Source organism: Corylus avellana, chromosome ca3, assembly GCF_901000735.1.
Source record: "Corylus avellana chromosome ca3, CavTom2PMs-1.0".
Classification (NCBI taxonomy): domain Eukaryota; kingdom Viridiplantae; phylum Streptophyta; class Magnoliopsida; order Fagales; family Betulaceae; genus Corylus; species Corylus avellana.
Window position 1 is genome coordinate 34,448,498 of NC_081543.1, and position 19,313 is coordinate 34,467,810.

Below are 19,313 nucleotides of genomic sequence, written 5' to 3' on the forward strand. Positions count from 1 at the left end.
TGAAGATGAAATATATATATATATATATATATATCAGAATTTATTAAATTTCAATCGAAACCAAATGTTGCCTCTAAGAAGCTATCTCTTCAACAATAACAAATCCGACAAATTATTTACTTTCTTTTTTTTTTTTTCCTCACTAAAATGCACACAAAGCCACACTAAGCACCAAAGTAGCCGAGCCCACCAACAAATTTTTAGGATTTATAGTCCATGCAGATGATGGTGACGGCTGCGGTACAGTGTCATTGCCCGATGGAGTTCCCGGCGCATTTGCCGGACTTGAGTTCGCAGTCGTCGGCGACTGAGTTGTCGGTTCTGGCGGAGATGAATACTCAGAGGACGGCGCCGATGACGGAGGTGTAGCAGCCGGAGATGATGATGTTGGTGTCAAAGCTGGGGTGTACGCTTCTGGAGATAGCGCCGGTGGGATTGAAATAGACGGAGTTGTCGCCGCCGGTGGCATAGCCGGAGTGTAGGCTTCTGGAGATAGCGCCGGTGGTATTGAAATCGACGGAGTTGTCGCCGCCGGAGATGGCGATGCCGGGGTGTAGGCTTCTGGAGACAGAGCCGGTGGTATTGAAATCGACGGAGTTGTCGCCGCCGGAGATGGCGAGGCCGGTGGCATAGCCGGGGTGTAGGCTTCTGGAGATGGCGCCGGTGGTGTTGAAACCGACGGAGTTTCCGCCGCCGTCGGTGGCTTAGCTGGGGTGTAGGATCCTGGAGACGGTGCCAATGGCGGTGATACAAACGGAGGTTTCGCCGCCGGAGATGGCGACATCGGTGGCAGAGCTACCGGAGTCGGCGGGGCAGAAGGACGAGGGTTTTGGCTGTGGTTTCTCACCGCCAAAACAACGACAGTCAGTCTCTGCCCCTTCTCACAGTTTTGCTCCTTCCCACTGATGAAATAGAACGGCCCGGACCTATCAAAACTGAACTCAGAATCTCCGTCCTCCAATTTCTTCTCGGGATTCGTTTTGTTGCATTTGTCGAAATCGTCTTTTGTTTTCACCACCAACACAGAATCCGACCCTTTCTTATACTTGAAAACTGCAAAACAAACAAAAACACACCACTCAAAACATAAATCAACCAAAAATTAATTCCCAAGTCAAAACGACAAGAAAAAAAAAAAAATTTAATTAATTACCGAGAGTATCGTTGACTTGGAACCTGTTTCTCCCAACCCAGTGGTCGTAGTTCTCGGAGGGATTCAATACCCACCCATCTTTTCCACCAACATAGAATTTATAGGCCGAGGAGGAGGAGGATAGAAAACCAGAACAGAGAAGAAAAAAGAAAAGGAAGAAATATTGTCTGTGAAAGTAGTCCATCCTGAGGGAATGGAAACGGAGAAGAATGTTCGTGGAAGATGTGGAAGTGTAAGGTGGAAGGGGTTGGATTATAAAGAGGGATTTCCATGGAGACTAACGTCCATGTTTTTTTTTCTGGGTCTGGGCCATAGAGGTTAACGTTCGGAAAGGAAAGAAATATTGCTGAAAGCGTGTGAGAATTTCGTATGGTGCGCTAAATGATCAGCTGCCGTATTTTTCCAGCCGTGTGGAGAACTTCTGACGTGGCATAATCGTAGGGACTCAATGGTGGAAATTAATTAATAATTTAATGTGTTAGTTGGAGCGTCACTTCTGACGTGGCGTTATTGTGTAGAGTACGTAGTAGCCAAAGCGAATTAGAGAGGGAAGAAAAAAAAAGGGAAAAGACTTTTCCAATCATTCATCAACTTCTCGTCGTCTACGTACGTCGACGTTTCACAAGAATAATTTTTCCTTACGGATACCCAAAATAAAAAAAAAATCAGAATTTAACAATGAGTAAGAAACACGGGGACTAAAAAGCCTACATTGGGTAGAGTGAGGACCAGCTAATAAAGTCAAGTTTTACCCCAAATCACAAAGCCCTAATTTCATTTAAAACCTTAATTTCACTTTCTAGCCCTCACTGATCAATCATTGCTTTATATGGATGGTCGGGCACCGATGGATCACTAAAGAGCATCGATTTATCAATGATTGTATCAGATTTAATTTGGGTATTTTATCCGTCCGAGCTTCCAACTTTTTACCATCTACATATTCCTAGCTAATGTGTCGTAAAGTCCTAAAGGCACTTATTTTACTAGTATTGGTCACATTTAGGTCTTAAAAATCATAGCTTTTTTAACACAAAACCTTTAAAGCTTTCCATTTAGATTCTCAAACAACATTAACTCATAAAATAAAGGAGTTTTGTGTGTGTAGTACTCTCCAAAGTTCCAAACCACAAATTATCTAGCCATAGAATTTCTTGTGGTATAAAAGTCACCTCTTTTCTCCATAATTAACCAATTTCCTACCTTTATCTACACTTTTAACATGCTAAACAACATATTAACCAAAGTAAACTTAAACAGCAAAATATAGAGGCAAGAGTTTCCCATTTTTACCCCTTGGTAGTGTAGACTCTTCTTTGTTAGCCTTAACGCACCATAAAAATGGTTCCTCTCTCGCTCTCTGTCGGCTGCTAGGAGGACAGAAAAAGAACTTTCTAAGATTTTTTTTTTATTTTTTACAAGTTTTGCACGTATTATTTTTGCATGCAAGTTTGATGCTGATCGATCAATATGTTATACCGCTATATTGGTTACTGTGGATAAGGAACTAATGTGGCATCGATTGATCACCCTTCAGATGCTAATCAACCGGTCTACCTGAATTTTGGTGTTTTTGATTATTTATTAATATGCTTTATTTTTTTTCTAGGTCTTTGCCTACTTTAGGGATTTTATTGTTTGTTTCCCATTTTATAACACTAGTTTTCTTTAATTAATTAGGGGCATTCTTCAATTTTAAATTTTATTCTGATAAATTAATATTTTTCTTTTGATTATGAATGTCACGTGTGTTTTTCAAATTGTATTTTTTCTTTTCTTATAAATTACTACATGTTTTGTTTGGGGTATTACATCCGACATTATATGGAGACAGAACGGAAAACTAAACTTAAGAGGATTGACGTGGAGAATGTACGAGCACTTAGAAACACTTTTTGATGAGGTTTTTTTTTTTCGATCGTAACAAATAGGGGAGTCACGAATGTACGTATGGGAGTTGACTAATTATATTTTGACATATTTTAATTTGATGTTTTGATGTTGGACTGTGTCTTTGACTTTTGTTGATGGACGTGTTGTGGAGTTTTTTTTTTTTAATTATTTTATTATTTTTATTATTATTATTTTTTTTATGATGATTGATTTTCAAAATTAGTATGGTTCTAAGTCCAAATTAGGGTTTAATTTGGTTTTGGAATTAGATTCAAAATTGTTTTGAAATTATTAAGTCCAGATAAAAATTGATCGCTATTTCATACAATCCTTTGTTTTATGTGTAATGTCAAGTTCATCTCTCGGGAGCTCGATCTGGAGAGAGCCCTTTATTGAGAGATGAACTTTGTCAACTGGATAGCGGGAGCTCCCGAAAGATCAAAATACACAAACAAACGCATAAATCTTTACAATTTTTTATTTTACTTTTTTTTTCTAATAAAACAACAAGGGTATTTTGAGAATTTTAATAAGATTTAACGGAAATAGGTAATTGAAAGAAATTGAAAGTTCGATACTCTTAATTGAGAGTTTTAAACTTTAGATGGGTACTTTCAAAACGTGGTATTCACCTAAGGCTAACAAAATACCAGGAGAACACCTAGCATTTTCTTTTCTTTAAACGCGGGCAAAACTGCTATCGGAGTTTGTAACCAACGCCAGGCAGCAAAGACTGTCAATTATTTTTCTGTGTAAAAAAACAAATGCCAATAGGACTTTGTTCGGAGTCTTTAATTAGCAAACTTTTAGGAAAAGCCTTACCGGAGTTTTTGCCAAAAACACGTTTAATGTTGTGCCATGATTGATGAACTGTCGGCATGATCTTGTGAAGACCTTCCCCAACGCGGCACCAAAGCGTCAAGACAAACATCTTCCGACACCATATATCCCAACATTTAGGAACAATGTGAAAAAAAGAAAAAAGAAAAAAAAAAGGCCGAAAAATTTGTCACGTACGGCGTTTACTTGACTTTGCTTGGTGGTTTTCGGCTGCCGGGAATTCCTTTCTCTGTTTTGCAGTTTATGCTACATTTTTTAATACTTAATCATAAAAATCAACATCAGGAGAAAGTTTTTATTTGAATAACTTGTCTTTTGGGATGGCGTATACGTACGGTACGTTCATATGCATGCCAACATGCAACACGCATGGAAAAAAAAAATAGTAAAGGTATTGAGTTTTATTTACTAATTATCCGTATATGGTAAGTTTTGTAGTGTAGAAATTAAAGTGTATATATATATAAGTTTTGTAGTGTAGCAAATGGTGCAAATAAAAGGCAGATTGTTTGGAGAATTATACATCTCACCCTTCCATATATCTAAGATCCCTGTATACATAGATATAGACGTATGTCAGTATGTGATGATCATATCTTGAATTTACCAAATTTAACACAGAAAAAACATTCCATTGAATCGCATAAAGTTTCGCATTGGTCGGCGCATTCAGACGAGTCGGTGCCCTCAAGCGTGCACCCGCTGTAGCACTTTTTGTTGCATTGCTGGTCCACTTTCCATCTAATGGCTTCTCCGACTTCTAAGGATGCCAGGAAGACGACCATGGTGATCATCAAAAGCAATGCAGCAGCCTTGGTCGACGAAGCCATTTTCATGCCCCCTTTTTTCTTTTTTTTTTTCCCCTTTCTGTTTACTGTCTTAAATGGGTTTTGTTAATTTGGGAGAAAGGGAGAAAGGGAGAAAGTGAGATGGATGTCTATGGAGGTTTGATCCAAGTTCATGTTTTTATATCCATTAATTTGTTGAGGATGGAGCAGTTCGGTTAATGTTTTTGTAATTGCTTTGTGGTGCAGAGGTAATTGCGGACAAGCCACTCGTGTTGCATGTCAAACCCACCAACATAATCTCTAAATATTTAGTGCCATGCAAATTAATGCGGTTGTGTTTTACGTGTTTTTCTTTTTCTTTTCTTTTCTTTTTGTTTTTTTTTTTTCTTGATTGTCAAGCTTTGCCAATTGCTCTTTGTTTTTGCTAGCTATGCAGCTCCAACCATTACTTTTTAAAACAAAGTGTAATTAATATTTGTTTCGTTGGTTATAATGTGAGTATACCAAAAAAAAAAAAAAAAAAAAAAAAAGAAGGAAGGAAGAATGAGTTTCACGTTGAAAAGATGTAAAAGTGTGAGTGGTTTTTTTCTTTTTTAGAAGTGTGAGTAGTTAATATAACATTTGTAATGAATTTTGGGTAATTTGGTAAGTGTTCTCTTTGTTATTATGCTCTTAGAGAAAAATGGTACATTTGTAAAATAGTTAGGGCATATAATCTCGAGAACAACATGTTGAGCAATTTAATGGAGAAAACCATGTTGAGGAAGTGTGCAATATAATAATCATAGCCATTTATGATCCATAATTGTTCTCGCATAGCCTACCCATACACTTAACCCTCTTACGGGAGATTTGCGCGTCTTATGTGACCTTTAGTCAACATCGGTGCCCCAATGAGGTACATAGCTAGTCTAGCCACCACTAGTGGCCCCACCAGGTCCAATCTCGGGTGATCAACACCACAAGTAATGCCATAAGACGTGACTGCCATCCATACATGGCTACACTGGTCACTTATCTGGCCTTTGGATCCAAGACATTCTAAATCTACTAACTACAGGCTATAGCTAGGGTCAAGTCCTCTATATAAAAGTGTGTATGTGCCCAGATTTAGCATTTTTTTTCATGGTCATACGACATGTAATAATCTATAAATAACCAATTGAAAAACATAATTTAGTTTATGGTAAGCAATAAATAACACTACGTACAGTAGTAAATCATTGTTTATAAAATGCTAGACTTTATGTTACCAAAGGCAAAGGCCCAATATAGGGCTAGCTCATTGATGGAAACATCATTTCTATTCATGAATTTTGCACCTAACTAAAGATTTAATACTAAAGGCATCTATAAGGGAGCGGTGGGTTCTTGGGTTCGATTTGTACTTTTGGAAACACTGATTGGGTTGGAAATTTTATTTATGAACCCTTGATTTCGATGATGCTGAATTGTTGACTCAAATTAATTAATATATAATATAATAGGATGAAAAAAAAAATCGAAATAGAAGTTTACTCAAATTAATTGGCCATATATATAGAGGTTTCTTATTATAGATGCCTATAATATATAGTGGAGTATTATAGGCATCTATAATAGTACACCTCTATGGACAAAACACCTTAAATATACTTTTTGTTCTTTATTTCTATATCTTCTTCTTTCGTTTTTTCCTAATGTATCAAAATTTTAACACATGTTAGTAACAAGTGCAGGGTGCCTATTTGATACTCTTGGATCCCTAACTATCTGGGGGTGTTTTTTTCAGGCCATGTAGCAAATGTCAAGCTAAGGAAAATTGAAATGCTTTTATTTTACAACACATTTCCAGATTAATATATGGAAGGACATTCACCTTCTTCTAATCTTTGTCTTTTGAGCCATAGTAGGATCAATCAGTAAAAATTGCTGAAATTTACTTCATAGCTTGCAAATTTTCTTACCACACACATTTCTTGAGCAAATCCAAATGGCAAATGTGCAGCATTTGAAGGAAGCTGAAATATCAGAAGCTCAAACTTGTCTCTATAGAATACTAATTATGTCCCCAAAAATCTGTAAAAGGCTCAAGTAGTCTAGTGTTGTTAGTCACTATACCTTCTTCGCATTGAGCTAGACAGAAACCGGATTTTCTTTGTTACTATTCTCAGGGAGATCCAGTTTTGTCCATTTTGAACGCAGTGTAACCAGCAAGAGGGTGGCGGCTTGGCAGGATAGCCCGCAGATTAAGCCAACCCACAAACCCTGTACAAATTAATGCACATTAGCAAATCTTAAATAACTAAACATTTTGTTAAGTATGTGATTGCTCTCAAATTGCTAAGAAGGAAATGTGATTAATTGTATGTCTATGCAGAGAAGTGTAATGATTAGGTATTTTGTAAACAGACTGCCACTATATCTGTTTCACCTTCGCCTGCAGTTTTGACTTGAAACCAAGGAAGGCTGCAATTGGTACACCAATGCAGTAGAAAGTTGCCAAGTTAACATACACAGCCAAGTGCTGCCAACCACATCCTCTGGCCACCCCTGTAGTATCTTAATGTTAGAATCAGTAACTAAGGATAAAAACTAGAAAACACAGGTCAGGCACAACTGCTTATAGACGAAGATTGGATAATTCAAACCTGATAAAACACCTTGAACAGAATCAACAATTATTGAAATTGCAAGTAGGGGTGTCATCGAAGCAAATTCATGTATAATTGCCGGGCTGTCACTGAAGAATCCAGCCCATATGTTATGGCCAAAGCCAAGGGCCAGAACAACTGTGAGTGCAAGAAGGACAGAGAGCTTGAGACTCATAGCCATGGCACTCTTAGCCTGGTTAGGGTTGCCTGCTCCCAACTCATTTGACACCCTTGTGCTGTCACAATAAGTTTTATTTTTTGCAGTGTCTGAGACAGAATTCAGAAATGAAAGAACAAGAAAGAATAAAAACAATCTACTAGGTTACTCAACCAACTAACCTTGCAGCGGCACTTAGACCATATGTGATCATGTAGGCAATAGTTTCTGTGTTCACACTGAATATATAATCCAAAAGGAAAAAGCAACATATCAGATTAAAGCATAAAGATTAGGTCTAAAAGTGATAAAATCAGGGAAATAGATAACTGAAACTTACCACATTGCGATCAACGATGTAGTTGTTTCAGAGTTTTGCATCAGTCCTGCTAAGAAAACCAGAATCTCGAAAGCCCAGTACTCCAAACTGGCAAATATTTTGAAAAATAGACTAGTAAAATATATGAGATTATGTTTTATACCAATTCCTGTGGCCCCTGACTGATTTGTACGCTAAAAAGGTACAAATTACTCATTACCTGAAACCCTTTGTGTTGAGACTTTTGGACAGGATACTTGTTTGAAAAAGGAATGGGTTTCCCTAGTTTCTTTCAGATCAGTTTGGAATTTCTTCTTTTCATGGTATATTGCTAATAGAAAGAAGATTTTGCAAAATTTTGAAACAATCAACCGAGCATGTTTTAGTATTTATATATCTTAACAAGGCAGTACAATCCAATTTGTATCTTAGACATTGTTCACATATTTGAGTAATGCTATGTCATTGTTTAGTTTTAAACAATTAACAATAAGCCTAACAAAGAGATAAATAATTGAAATTTCAGGTTACTTACCATACCATTGTTGCAGAGGGCAGGGCTAGTTTCAAGTTGGTGAAAATGTAATAGAATGAATCGAATGAAAATCCTTCCCATGTATGCTTAAGTGTATTTGTGCAAATGACATACATGGACAATATAAGGAATGACAGCCATAATGAAATAGAAGCTGCCAATGAAGCTCCCTTGAAACCAAGACTTGTCCAATGTACTAAAGCATATGCAATCCCAATATGAATAACCAATGGTAGCAATGAGAATCCAACCGCGGGCATAACTATAGACTGTGTCTGAAGAAACCTCAAGATGTTCTGCAGAAAGCCATATGCAAATAGACCGGGAATGAGGAATTTCATATAGAGAGCAGCTGTCTTTGCGATCTCAGTATCTTGATGAAGAAAGATTAGTATGGGCTCTGTATAGAACCAGATGATGGATACTATTATAGAGAATAGGAAGGATATGATGCAAGAGGCTTGTAGATAAATCCCCAACATTCTGTATAATTTTGCACCAAATCCTTGCCCGCACAGTGTCTCAAGAGCTCCACTTAAACCAACCTAAAATGATATGAATCAAGAAAAGAGCATCATAATAAAGTTCAGGAGGAAAAGTTAGCATGTAAAGAACGCATGAACCATGCAATCAATTCAAAGATTAGCTCATCTTGCACAGAATTATGTCACAATCCATAAATTTTAATTAAGATCTTTCCAGGTATTGGTCTTTTTCAAGACAGGTATTGGTCTTTGGACAAATAAATATCAAGATACGTAAAAAGCAGATAAGCACTGCAAATGTTCTGAAAACAACTTAAATTATTATTATTTTTTTCAAAACTCAAATTATGTCTCATCTTCTATTAACTATGAGTAAAGAAGTAAGAATAAGTTCAAGCAACACACTAACTAAGAAAGTATGTAGGACTGCCCTTATAGATAAAGCTATGAAGTGGAAAACCTCATAGTAAATTAAACACTCTACCTTAAATTTTTTGTTTATTATAGGAGTAATGTTATTTAGTACACTGTTATACAACTTATACAACTGTCATACAACTTGATAATATGTCAGTGAAAATAAACATTGCAAAAACAAAAAAAATCAAGGACTGATTTTTACTGTCACACCATTCCAAGTTGTATAACAATTGTATACCAGTCTACTAAATAGCATTAGTCCTACTATAGACCTACTTATTCAAGCGTTCTTGGCCACCATTCGAATGGCTCAGCTCCGAACGTGATGACATTGGTTTTTCTAACTTTTTCACTCTGCTGATATAGGCATCCTTATGCTTACTTTGCCTTTGGACTTATTCATCAAGCTTTTCTGTCCTACGTGTGGAGTAACGACATGGATTCTTGGTCCGCCGATCGTGCTTCTCCACAAGGCCAACACCACCACAGCAGTAGATTAGCTTTCATTACTTATTTCCACGTTTAATGTACAGCTCTATCTTCTCATTGTATTTATATCAAACATCTAGTTCACATTGTGCAAGGTGGAAAATACAATTGCAAATTCATTTTGTTATATACTAATGGCACAACCACCTTCTTTCCACCAATGGCTATGTGTTACATGGACAACTGAAGAGACCCAGTTTGATTTCAATCCTACAAAGTAATAGTATAGATAATTCATAAGCAATTGTGGCAGTAGTTTTCGTATATCTCTTATGGGACCTGCCTATGATCAGCTGAGCAGGAGCTGTATAGTATACTGCTATATAATTACAGATGTGATAGATGGAGTTACCATGAAAGCAAAGCCGGTGACAGTAGCCCAGGAGTTTGCAAGAGTGGCACCGGCGAGCTCAAGCTCGCCAAGGTGGCCGGCGAACATGACGGATACCAAGGTGATCAAGTAATAGAAAAGATTGGTAAGAATCATAGGCAAGGAAAACAAGACTTGTCTCTTCGCCTCCTCCACGTCCAACACTTTCTCCCACCACCCTCCCTTTCTCTCTTCTTCTTCGCCATCATCAACCTCTATCAAGGGTGTCGCACCATCTAAATTTGCCTTCTCTAACATCTCTGTTTTCCTCCTCTGCTCTCCTCTCTGCTTTTTCTGCCTCCGGTCAACTTCTCTACATATATTAAATTATTAATCGTTCGGTCTAATGAAAAAAAGAAAAAAAAAAAGAAAGAAAGAAGGGATATATATATATATATATAATATATATATATTCGGTACCAATGAATAAGCTTTACATTATTTTGGGTAAAAGATTTGGTACCCGTAACATTTTTTTACGGTAACATTTTTTTATTTTTAATTTGCCCCTCCATCCACATTTTCTATGAATTTGGACAAAACTACTCAAAATGTGCTTTTATATCTACAGTTGAATTTCATATGTGCCTCCTACAAAGTAATATTATAAGTCACTCTTATATTTTTCTTGTATCCCTCAAATAATAATGTGGCTTTTAAAATCATCATTAAGTTTGTGATTAATCACTATTAAATTTTGATCAAATGATAATTTTAAAAGACACATTATTTTTTGAAGGACACAAGAGAGCATTATAGAATTACTCGCCACCTACATGTGAGACATGTAGGCCTTTTTTTTTCGGCTTCAATGTGAAATATTTTTAGCAAAAATTAGTTGAAAGTAATTTTTGGTGTTTTGCTCATACGAAAAATCAATGACTGCAATGGTGACAGCCAACGACCTCCAACAATAGCAAGAAACGGTTGACGAGTTTTGGCTACCTTCGTCGGGAACGGAGAATGAATTGCGAGAGAGAGAGAGAGAGAGCGCGTGCAAGAAAGAGAAGTTCAAACTCGAAAAATGATTTACAATTTTTTTTTTTAAAAAAAAGGAAATTATTTGACAGTGATTAAAGAAGATTTTCTTGATTAACCGAAAACATTTTCTATCTTGCCACGATTTTCAGTAATACCAAACATCAAAAATTAAAAAATACTCAACCATTTGAAAAAAGTTAGTTCCAACCTAATAACAATTAGTCAATTAAGTTATTATTCGTGGTGGATCAGTATTTTTGTTTTTATAGTCCGACAAAATGATTATGATGTTTTAGTCAATAAAATATTTAAGAAATAGTTTGAAATAAAAAGGGAATAGAATTTTGGAAAGAGACCCAAAAAAATACTTCTTATTTGGCCGTATATGGTCTTTATCTCAACTGCAGACTATCACTTCCTGCAAGATCCTCCTTTACAAACTGACATACCACCACACGACGAAAATAGATGAGAAGATAAGAGTTTTCCATATAAAAAAGTAGGCACTCTTTTAGTGTACATCTTCTTCAGTTTGACAATTCCGCATGTATGAATAAGATGTAGATAAGATGAAGATATGAATTGTCAAATATATATATATATATATGAAAAGCTTTTTAGCCGTTTGTGAGTTGAGTAAATTTGAGCTTATAACTCACAAACGGCTAAAAATTTAGCTCAAAATTTACATATCTTTCATCTTTTCATGTCATTCAAATTTATCTAAATTTTCCACTATGTTGGGGCTTTGAAAAGTTTTTTAGTTGATTGTGAGTTAATAAGCTCAAGTTTAGATTTTAATTGAGAATTAATTTAACTTTGACCCACTTAATGTTCCCATTAATCTTATTTAAAAAAAAAAAAAAAAAAACCATTGTCGATTTGAATAATGGCGCTCTCATCATTTTATATATATAGAGAGAGAAATTATTTATTTCAATAATTTGCCCGTATTTTTCTCATGTTCTCTTACAAATTTAATAAATCAATCATTAAATTTATAAAGTCCACCATTGACTTATGTGGGGTCCACATAAATTTATAAATCTAATGATTAATTTGTAAGATGATATAGGAAAATATGAATAAAATATTGATACCAATCATTTATCATATATATTATATATAGGGTTAAATACCTAATTCCCCTAAGGGTTTCAACACTATATTTTTTGCCCCCTAAGGTTTCATTTGGATCACAAGAGGTACCTGTAGTTTTGATAAAGACAGAGGTAGTACTTCCGTTAAAATTCCGTCTAAAACTTAATGGAATGCCACGTCAACACCAATCAACATGTCATGTAACTAATTTTTTGACTTTTTAAAAAAAAATATTAAAAAGATTAATATATATATATATATATATATATATATATATATATATGGGGATGACCTAGTAAATTGAGGTGGAACCACCCCAATGGTGGGGGGTGGTTTTCGGCCACTCTGGCGCCTAGCTACCCTGCACGGCCACAAGACTCATTGGAGGTGGCGGCTGATGGGTGGGGGTGGTTTCGGCCACCCCCTTGGCGCACCTAGCTACCCCCTTGCCTGGCCACACCCAAGACTCATTGGAGGTGGCCGGGCCACTCCCAATTTTTTTTCTTTTTTTTTTTGAAAAAATAATTTTTTTAAATCTTTTTATTTATTTAAAAAAAATTAATTAATTAATTACATGACACGTGGCGACATTTGATTGGTGCTGATGTGGCGTTCTGTTAAATTTTGGATGAAATTTTAACGAAAGTACTATCTCCGTCTTTATCAAAATCATATGTACCTCCTGTGATCCAAATGAAACCCTAGGGGGAAATTATGTATTTAACCCTTATATAAAAAGTAAAGTTCTTCCTTGGAATGGCTTATAATTGCAACATGTGGCATAAACCCCATAAATTTTAAATACTAAACTAGTCATTTAACTTACAATTTTTTAAAAGTAAACAGGTTGTTCAGGTAAAAAACCGGTTTAATATGGCTATGTGCATTTTAAGTGAAATAAATGGTGCATTTAATTTGCCTATTAACTCTCTTATGTAACTTCCGTTTAAGGAACGTCAAATTAGTTCTTTGTTCCCAAGAGGTAGCTCAATCGGCTGGGACTACGCCTAATGAAGTGAAGGTCATTAGTTCAAATTTTATTTCCCCCTCTTGTGCGGACATGTCAACAAAAAAAAAAAAAAAAGTTCTTTGTCTACTCTCTTTCTTTACATGTAAGAAGAGTTAAAACATTAGGGTTTCAAATTCTCTTTAATCTCTATCTCACTCTTTACTTTTAGGCACCCCTAATTTTTTTTTTTTTTTTTTTTCAATGACAGTGAACCTCAACAAGGCAGAGCCTTTTGGACTCACCCCTATAGAGTAAACCTGAACCTATGCCCCACCCTCAAAAGTTTTCTTACACGAATCAGGGTAAACCATTGGCTTTTACACTGGAGGGAGTTTACACCTAGCAAGTCTCGAATTTGAGATATACGGGGTGATACTTCCTAAGACCACAAGCCTCAACTACTAGGCCAACCCCTTAGAGTTAGCAGCGCCAAAACATTAGGCGACACATCTCCGCCTTCTCCAGCGGCGGAATGTTCCTTGTATCTTTATGAGTTTGAAATCCTAGAGGAAGCAAAAAAAGAAAAAAAGAGCAAAGAGTGAAGACTTAAGATTTGCATGTGTATCATCATAAAATGTGAGTGTTTTTATATGCTGCTGTTGCCAAAATGTGTCACTGGTCATTTACTTCACCCGAGCTGCAGGCTGTGTTGATCATTGCTTTTCTGCTTGGCTTTGAGCTAGACTGAGACAGGGTTTTCTTTATTACCTTTCTCGAGAAGATCCAGTTTATCCCATTTTGTGCGGAGTGTAATCAACAAGAGGGTGCCGGCTTGGCAGAAGAGGCCACAGATTAAGCCTATCCACAAACCCTGTAGAAAACAAAGCAAATAAGTTAAACATTATCTTTCTCTTTTTTGTCAAGCAGATGATATCTTCTCATATTGCTTTGAAGGAAATATGGTATTTTGCATGTATTTGCAGACAGATTTTAACTGATATTTGGGTATGTTCGGTCATAAGAGTCTCGGAAGAAGTTCACACGAAGAAAAGAGAAAGTTAAGTTGACATTTGTAACGCCCAACTTACACCAAGCTATTGCTTTAACCAAGCGGAATAGGACACTATCCATTTTATGATTAAGATTTGAAGTTGGTGCATCTATTGGTGTACATAATGTCAATGTCAACATGTCTTCTAAGGGTCTTTTAGTTTAACTTCGTTCTGTGCAAAACGCAACCAAACTATAAAAGATTTATGAGATTCATTGTATCATTGAGAAATATTTATTGTAGCCCCATATCAATTCGTTAGAATTGGAGGGGGGCAAATAATTTCTTAAGAAAAACAACTCCATAACGCAATTTAGAAGCATTTCATTTCCTGTTTTATCTTCTTGTTCTTAAAGAGCTCACCTTAGCTTGTAGTTTTGACTTAAATCCGAGGACACATCCAATTGGCACACCGATGACATAGAAGGTTGCCAAGTTAACGTACACAGCCAAGTGCTGCCAACCACATCCCCTGGCCACCCCTGCAGCATCAAAACCATTAGCTTTGAAGTTTGAACCTCAAAACATATATTAGAAAAGACAGAAAATTGATTGATTCTGACCTGACAAGACACCTTGCACTGCATCAATGAATATTGAAATTGCAAGAAGAGGTGTCATTGAAGCAAATTCCTTTATGATTTCAGAGCTGCTACTGAAGCAACTAGCCCATATATTGTGACCAAGTGCAAGAGCCAAAACAACTGTGAAGGCAAGAAGCAGAGAGAGCTTAACACTCACAGACATGGCATTCTTAGCCCGGTTGGCATTGCCTGCTCCCAATTCATTTGACACCCTTGTGCTGCCACATTAAGTTCAAAATTTTGTCAGTATCTGGAACAGAATGGAGAAATGGAGGACTTAGAAAGAATAAGGCAACTTTATATATATATATATCCTACCAACTCACCTTGCAGCAGCACTGAGACCATATGCGAACATGAAAGAAATAGCTTCTGTATTCACGCTGAAGTTATAGTCCAGAGAAAGACAAAAAAAAAAATTTTAAGGGTAAAAATCAGCCTGTAACTGATACAGCAGGGGAAAAGACGGAGGAACTTACCACATTGCAACCAGCGAAGTAGTTGTTTCTGAGTTTTGCAACAGTCCTGCTAAGAGCACCAGAATCTCGAAAGCCCAGTACTCCAAGCTGGCAACATTTTGAAAATAGAGGACTTGTAAAAATTTTATATGGTCATGTTTTACGATACTAAGTGCTCAAGGATGTGTTCTACCTAAGGTTTATATCATTTGTGGGATCAAATGAGTTGCCGCTTTGTGGTGACTTTGTAGTCGAATTAGGAAGGGAACAACTTATAGGTTGTATTAAAATGTCTTAGTACTATACATGAGCATAGTATTAAGTCATTGAATACTGATAAATAAGTGGATGAGCCAAAAAAGAAAGTACTATCATCAAGTCAGTATTGATACAGTAGGCTGCCGAGGACATCGGCTATAGAGTGTGTCCCACATGGCTTAAAAACTAAACCATTTGTATATAAATTCTCGGGCACTCTTCCATCATGATAATGTCTTGAATATAAAGATCAAGCAAAGGGAAGGGGATAGTATGTTGAAGGCACTTACCATACCATTGCTGCAGAGGGCAGAGCTAGTTTCAAGTTTGAAAAAATGTACCGGCAAGATTCCAATGAAAATCCCTCCCATGTTTGCTCAAATTTCTTTGCACAAGTCACATACATGGCCAAACTAATTGCTGATAGCCATAATGCAATCGAAGCTGCTAATGGAGCTCCCTTAAAACCGAGAGCTGTCCAATGTACTAAAGCATATGCAATACCAGCATTAAAAAGCAATGGTAGCCCTGAGAATACAACCAGGGGCCAAACAATAGATTGTGTCTGAAGAAACCTCAACATGTTTTGCAGGAAGCCATATGCAAATAATCCTGGAATAAGAAACTTTATATAGAGGGCGGCTGTCTTTGCAATGTCAGCATCTTGATGAAGTAAGATCAGTATGGGTTCTGTATAGAACCAGATGACGGCTATGATGGCAGAGAAGAGGAAAGATATGATACAAGAGGCTTGTAGATAAATTCCCAACATTCTGTATAATTTTGCTCCAAATCCTTGCCCACAAAGTGTTTCAAGGGCTCCACTTAATCCAATCTAAAACAAGAACAAAGATGATAGGAGTCAACAGCTGAACATCATTAAAAATTTGAGAAAAGTTAGCCTCAAGTATAGTGTTTCATATCATTGTTTGCAGTAGCTAGGATTATCTGCTGTCAACTTTTTTGTAGTAGTGTTTTTGTTTTAGCTTTGTTTGCAACTAAGGAGTGATCGAGTGCCTTGATTTGCTTCTGCTATAGCAAAATTTGTACTCTTTATCTCTTGGTCAAATAAATTGGTCATTCATTCAAAAAAGAAAGATCATTTGATCAAGACAAAGCATGAAGTCATGAACTATGTAATGTTATCAGAAAATAGGTACTCTTGCATACAACTTTGTCAGTCTGTAAACTTTATGAGAAGTTCTTCCAAACACAGAGAACAGTACTGATATATTATGTCTCTTCTCCAATCCATTATGAGAAATGAAGTGACAAAGTTCGTGCCACAAAGATACCATGAAAGCATATGTGGGTATACCCTTCACATTTCATCTTAATTACATACAACCAGAAAAGGCTTGAGGTGGATCAACACCCTCTCTCGTGAGCTCATAGATGCATATTCAAGGAGTGTTATCAAAAGACAAAAGGCAAGCCTCATTGCTCCAAAAACGTGAGCCTTTAGCTTTTTCCTTTTCCAAAAGCAAAAGGAAAACATCCCTACCTTATATATATATACATACAACCAGAAAAGGCTTGAGGTGGATCAACACCTCTCTTGTGAGCTCATAGATGCATATTCAAGGAGTGTTATCAAACGACAAAAGGCAAGCCTCATTGCTCCAAAAACGTGAGCCTTTAGCTTTTTCCTTTTGCTTTTGGAGTTTTTGTTTTCTTATGTCATGGTTTAGCATCACCATCATCATTGTCATATTTGGCTGCAATTACGTGGCCTGAAATCTATGTCCATGTAAGAGACAACTACTCCACTAATTAAAAATTATAAACACTTCCTCCTGCTACCATGCTCTCCCGGCCCACTTGCTCAACTACCTCCAAAAATAAATACTAATATTCATTACTTTTTTTTGTATTCCAAAGACAAATATTAGTACCACCGGTTCGTTTGATAAAACGTTTTAGAGGGTGATTATTGCTTTTTGACTGAAAGAGTATTATGATGTAACATAAAAATGAAAGTAATTTTAAGTACTTTTGCTTATTTCGAGAGCGTATCATACGAAGCCATTTGTTCTCAATTCTATGAAAGAACTATATCAATGCGAATTTAATGGTATACATTTCTTGTGAAAGCAAGAGCAGTGTGCTACAAATATGTAAATACTATTACTCAGACTAAAAAGAAAGAAGAAAAAAAAAATACATGAAAGAAAAGGAAGATGAAAAATTAAGTAAACAAATAAAAGGAAAACATATATAAGAAGTACTAAGAGACATAATGGACGTGATAGAGTAGTTACCATGGTGGCGAGGCCGGTGACAACCGCCCACGAGTTTGCAAGAGTTGCGCCGGCGAGCTCAAGCTCGCCAAGGTGGCCGGCGATCATGACAGACACCAAGGTTATGGAGTAATAGAAAACATTGGTAACAATCATTGGAAGGGAAAACAAAAGTTGCTTCTTGGCCTCCTCCACGTCCAACACTTTCTTCCCCCACCCTCCATTACTTGTTTCTTGATGATCTCCACCATGAATATCTTCATCATCATCATCATCATCACAAGCCTCTAGCAAGGGTCCATGATCTGTGCCGGAATATGTGTTCGGAGACATCTCTATTTTCCACCCCAGTTCTCCTAGTACCTTTTATCCTTACAATTTGTCTCTCTCTCTCTCTCTCTCTATATATATATATATATATTGCATCTTTATTCTTACTAGGATGTCGACAATAAAGTGGTCCAAAAACCATTAAAACAATATCCATTGCCTTGTGACATGTGCCCAATTCAATAAAATAAAGATTGTTGCCGGGAGCCGAGAAATCTAAAGGATAAATAAATTTAATATTCCATGCCTTATTAATTGACAGCTGCAAAGGAAGAAAAATCCAGAGGCTTCCACTAGCAGCTGTATATGGACCTATTCTTTGTGTGTTTCCATCATTTCTTTTTAACTTGAGCATGTAATTTAACCGACGGTTAAGATTAAGGCCGGTTTGGGTATGAGGTTGAGGATTTAAAAATATATTTAGCATTTGAAAAGTTTGTTTGAAGAAAAAAGTACATATTTGATAAATAAATTAAAAACGCTTTTAAGAGTTCAAAAAACTCAAAAATAGTCAAAACGTACTTTTGGCAAACGCTTAAAAATGAAGTTTTTACCCAAAAACATTTTTTTTACTTAAAAGTTCAATTTATCAAACACAATGCCAAACAGATTCTAAGTTTCTTAAGGTCTTAGGGTCCGTTTGGGATTGCGATTTCAAAAACTGCATTTTTGAAATCACTACTTTTTAAAATCGTAAATGCGTTTGGTAAAATATATTAAAAAATATTTTTTTATCAAATATTTGTTATGATAAATCGTGATTTTGGTTTAAATTCGTGTTTTTTTTCAAATAAGCACCCCCTAGCCTGCTTTTATAGAAATCGCATATTTTTTTCTTATTTTAAATTTAGTGCTTTTTAAGTCACAATGCCAAACGCCTTACGTTTTGCAATATCTTTTAACAACGCATATTATTCTTACGAAATCGCAATCTCAAACACACCCTTAAAAAAAAAAAATTACTTACTTTTAATGGAAAAATATAATTTAGCTCCCCAAACTACCAGTCATTTTTATTTTAGCCCTATAATGTTCAAAAAGTGATAAAGTAGCCCCCAAACTACAAAACAGTTGCAATTTGGCCACTTTGTTAGTCATTACTGTCAAATAGGATGAAAAATTCAATACAACGTCATTTTGGCAAGGTTAAGTTACTAAAATGCCATTTTGGGATAAAAAATCAAATTAGAAAGAAGCTCCCACAAAACGTTGTCGTGCTGGGAGAACACAACAACGTTTTCCAACATACTGTTTGAAACGATCAGTTCACAAAGAACAC

At 36.2% G+C, this 19,313-nt stretch overlaps 3 protein-coding genes across 4 annotated transcripts; all 3 read right to left on the minus strand.

Moving 5' to 3' along the window:
- On the minus strand, positions 1 to 1,490 carry LOC132174888 (early nodulin-like protein 4). The gene is made up of 2 exons (XM_059586623.1): positions 1,154 to 1,490; positions 1 to 1,053 (listed from the first exon to the last, which is right to left on the minus strand). Exons 1-2 carry the CDS (start codon positions 1,335 to 1,337, stop codon positions 143 to 145), a joined length of 1,095 nt encoding a protein of 364 aa, XP_059442606.1. The 5' UTR covers positions 1,338 to 1,490; the 3' UTR covers positions 1 to 142.
- A 5,078-nt stretch (positions 1,491 to 6,568) lies between these two features.
- Positions 6,569 to 10,373, minus strand: LOC132175005 (protein DETOXIFICATION 18-like). Of its 2 annotated transcripts, XM_059586795.1 has the most exons (8): positions 10,065 to 10,373; positions 8,319 to 8,863; positions 7,805 to 7,891; positions 7,647 to 7,703; positions 7,305 to 7,543; positions 7,088 to 7,206; positions 6,775 to 6,921; positions 6,569 to 6,674 (listed from the first exon to the last, which is right to left on the minus strand). In XM_059586795.1, the coding sequence occupies exons 1-7, from the start codon at positions 10,338 to 10,340 to the stop codon at positions 6,790 to 6,792; spliced, it is 1,455 nt and encodes a 484-aa protein (XP_059442778.1). In that variant the 5' UTR covers positions 10,341 to 10,373; the 3' UTR covers positions 6,569 to 6,674; positions 6,775 to 6,789. The 2 variants fall into 2 exon arrangements, with proteins under 2 accessions (XP_059442778.1, XP_059442777.1); XM_059586794.1 differs by having other exon boundaries at positions 6,569 to 6,921.
- Positions 10,374 to 13,712: 3,339 nt separating this feature from the next.
- On the minus strand, positions 13,713 to 18,092 carry LOC132176531 (protein DETOXIFICATION 18-like). The gene is made up of 7 exons (XM_059588769.1): positions 17,726 to 18,092; positions 15,755 to 16,299; positions 15,228 to 15,314; positions 15,075 to 15,131; positions 14,728 to 14,966; positions 14,528 to 14,646; positions 13,713 to 13,984 (listed from the first exon to the last, which is right to left on the minus strand). The coding sequence occupies exons 1-7, from the start codon at positions 18,035 to 18,037 to the stop codon at positions 13,853 to 13,855; spliced, it is 1,491 nt and encodes a 496-aa protein (XP_059444752.1). The 5' UTR covers positions 18,038 to 18,092; the 3' UTR covers positions 13,713 to 13,852.
- Positions 18,093 to 19,313: the final 1,221 nt, after the last annotated feature.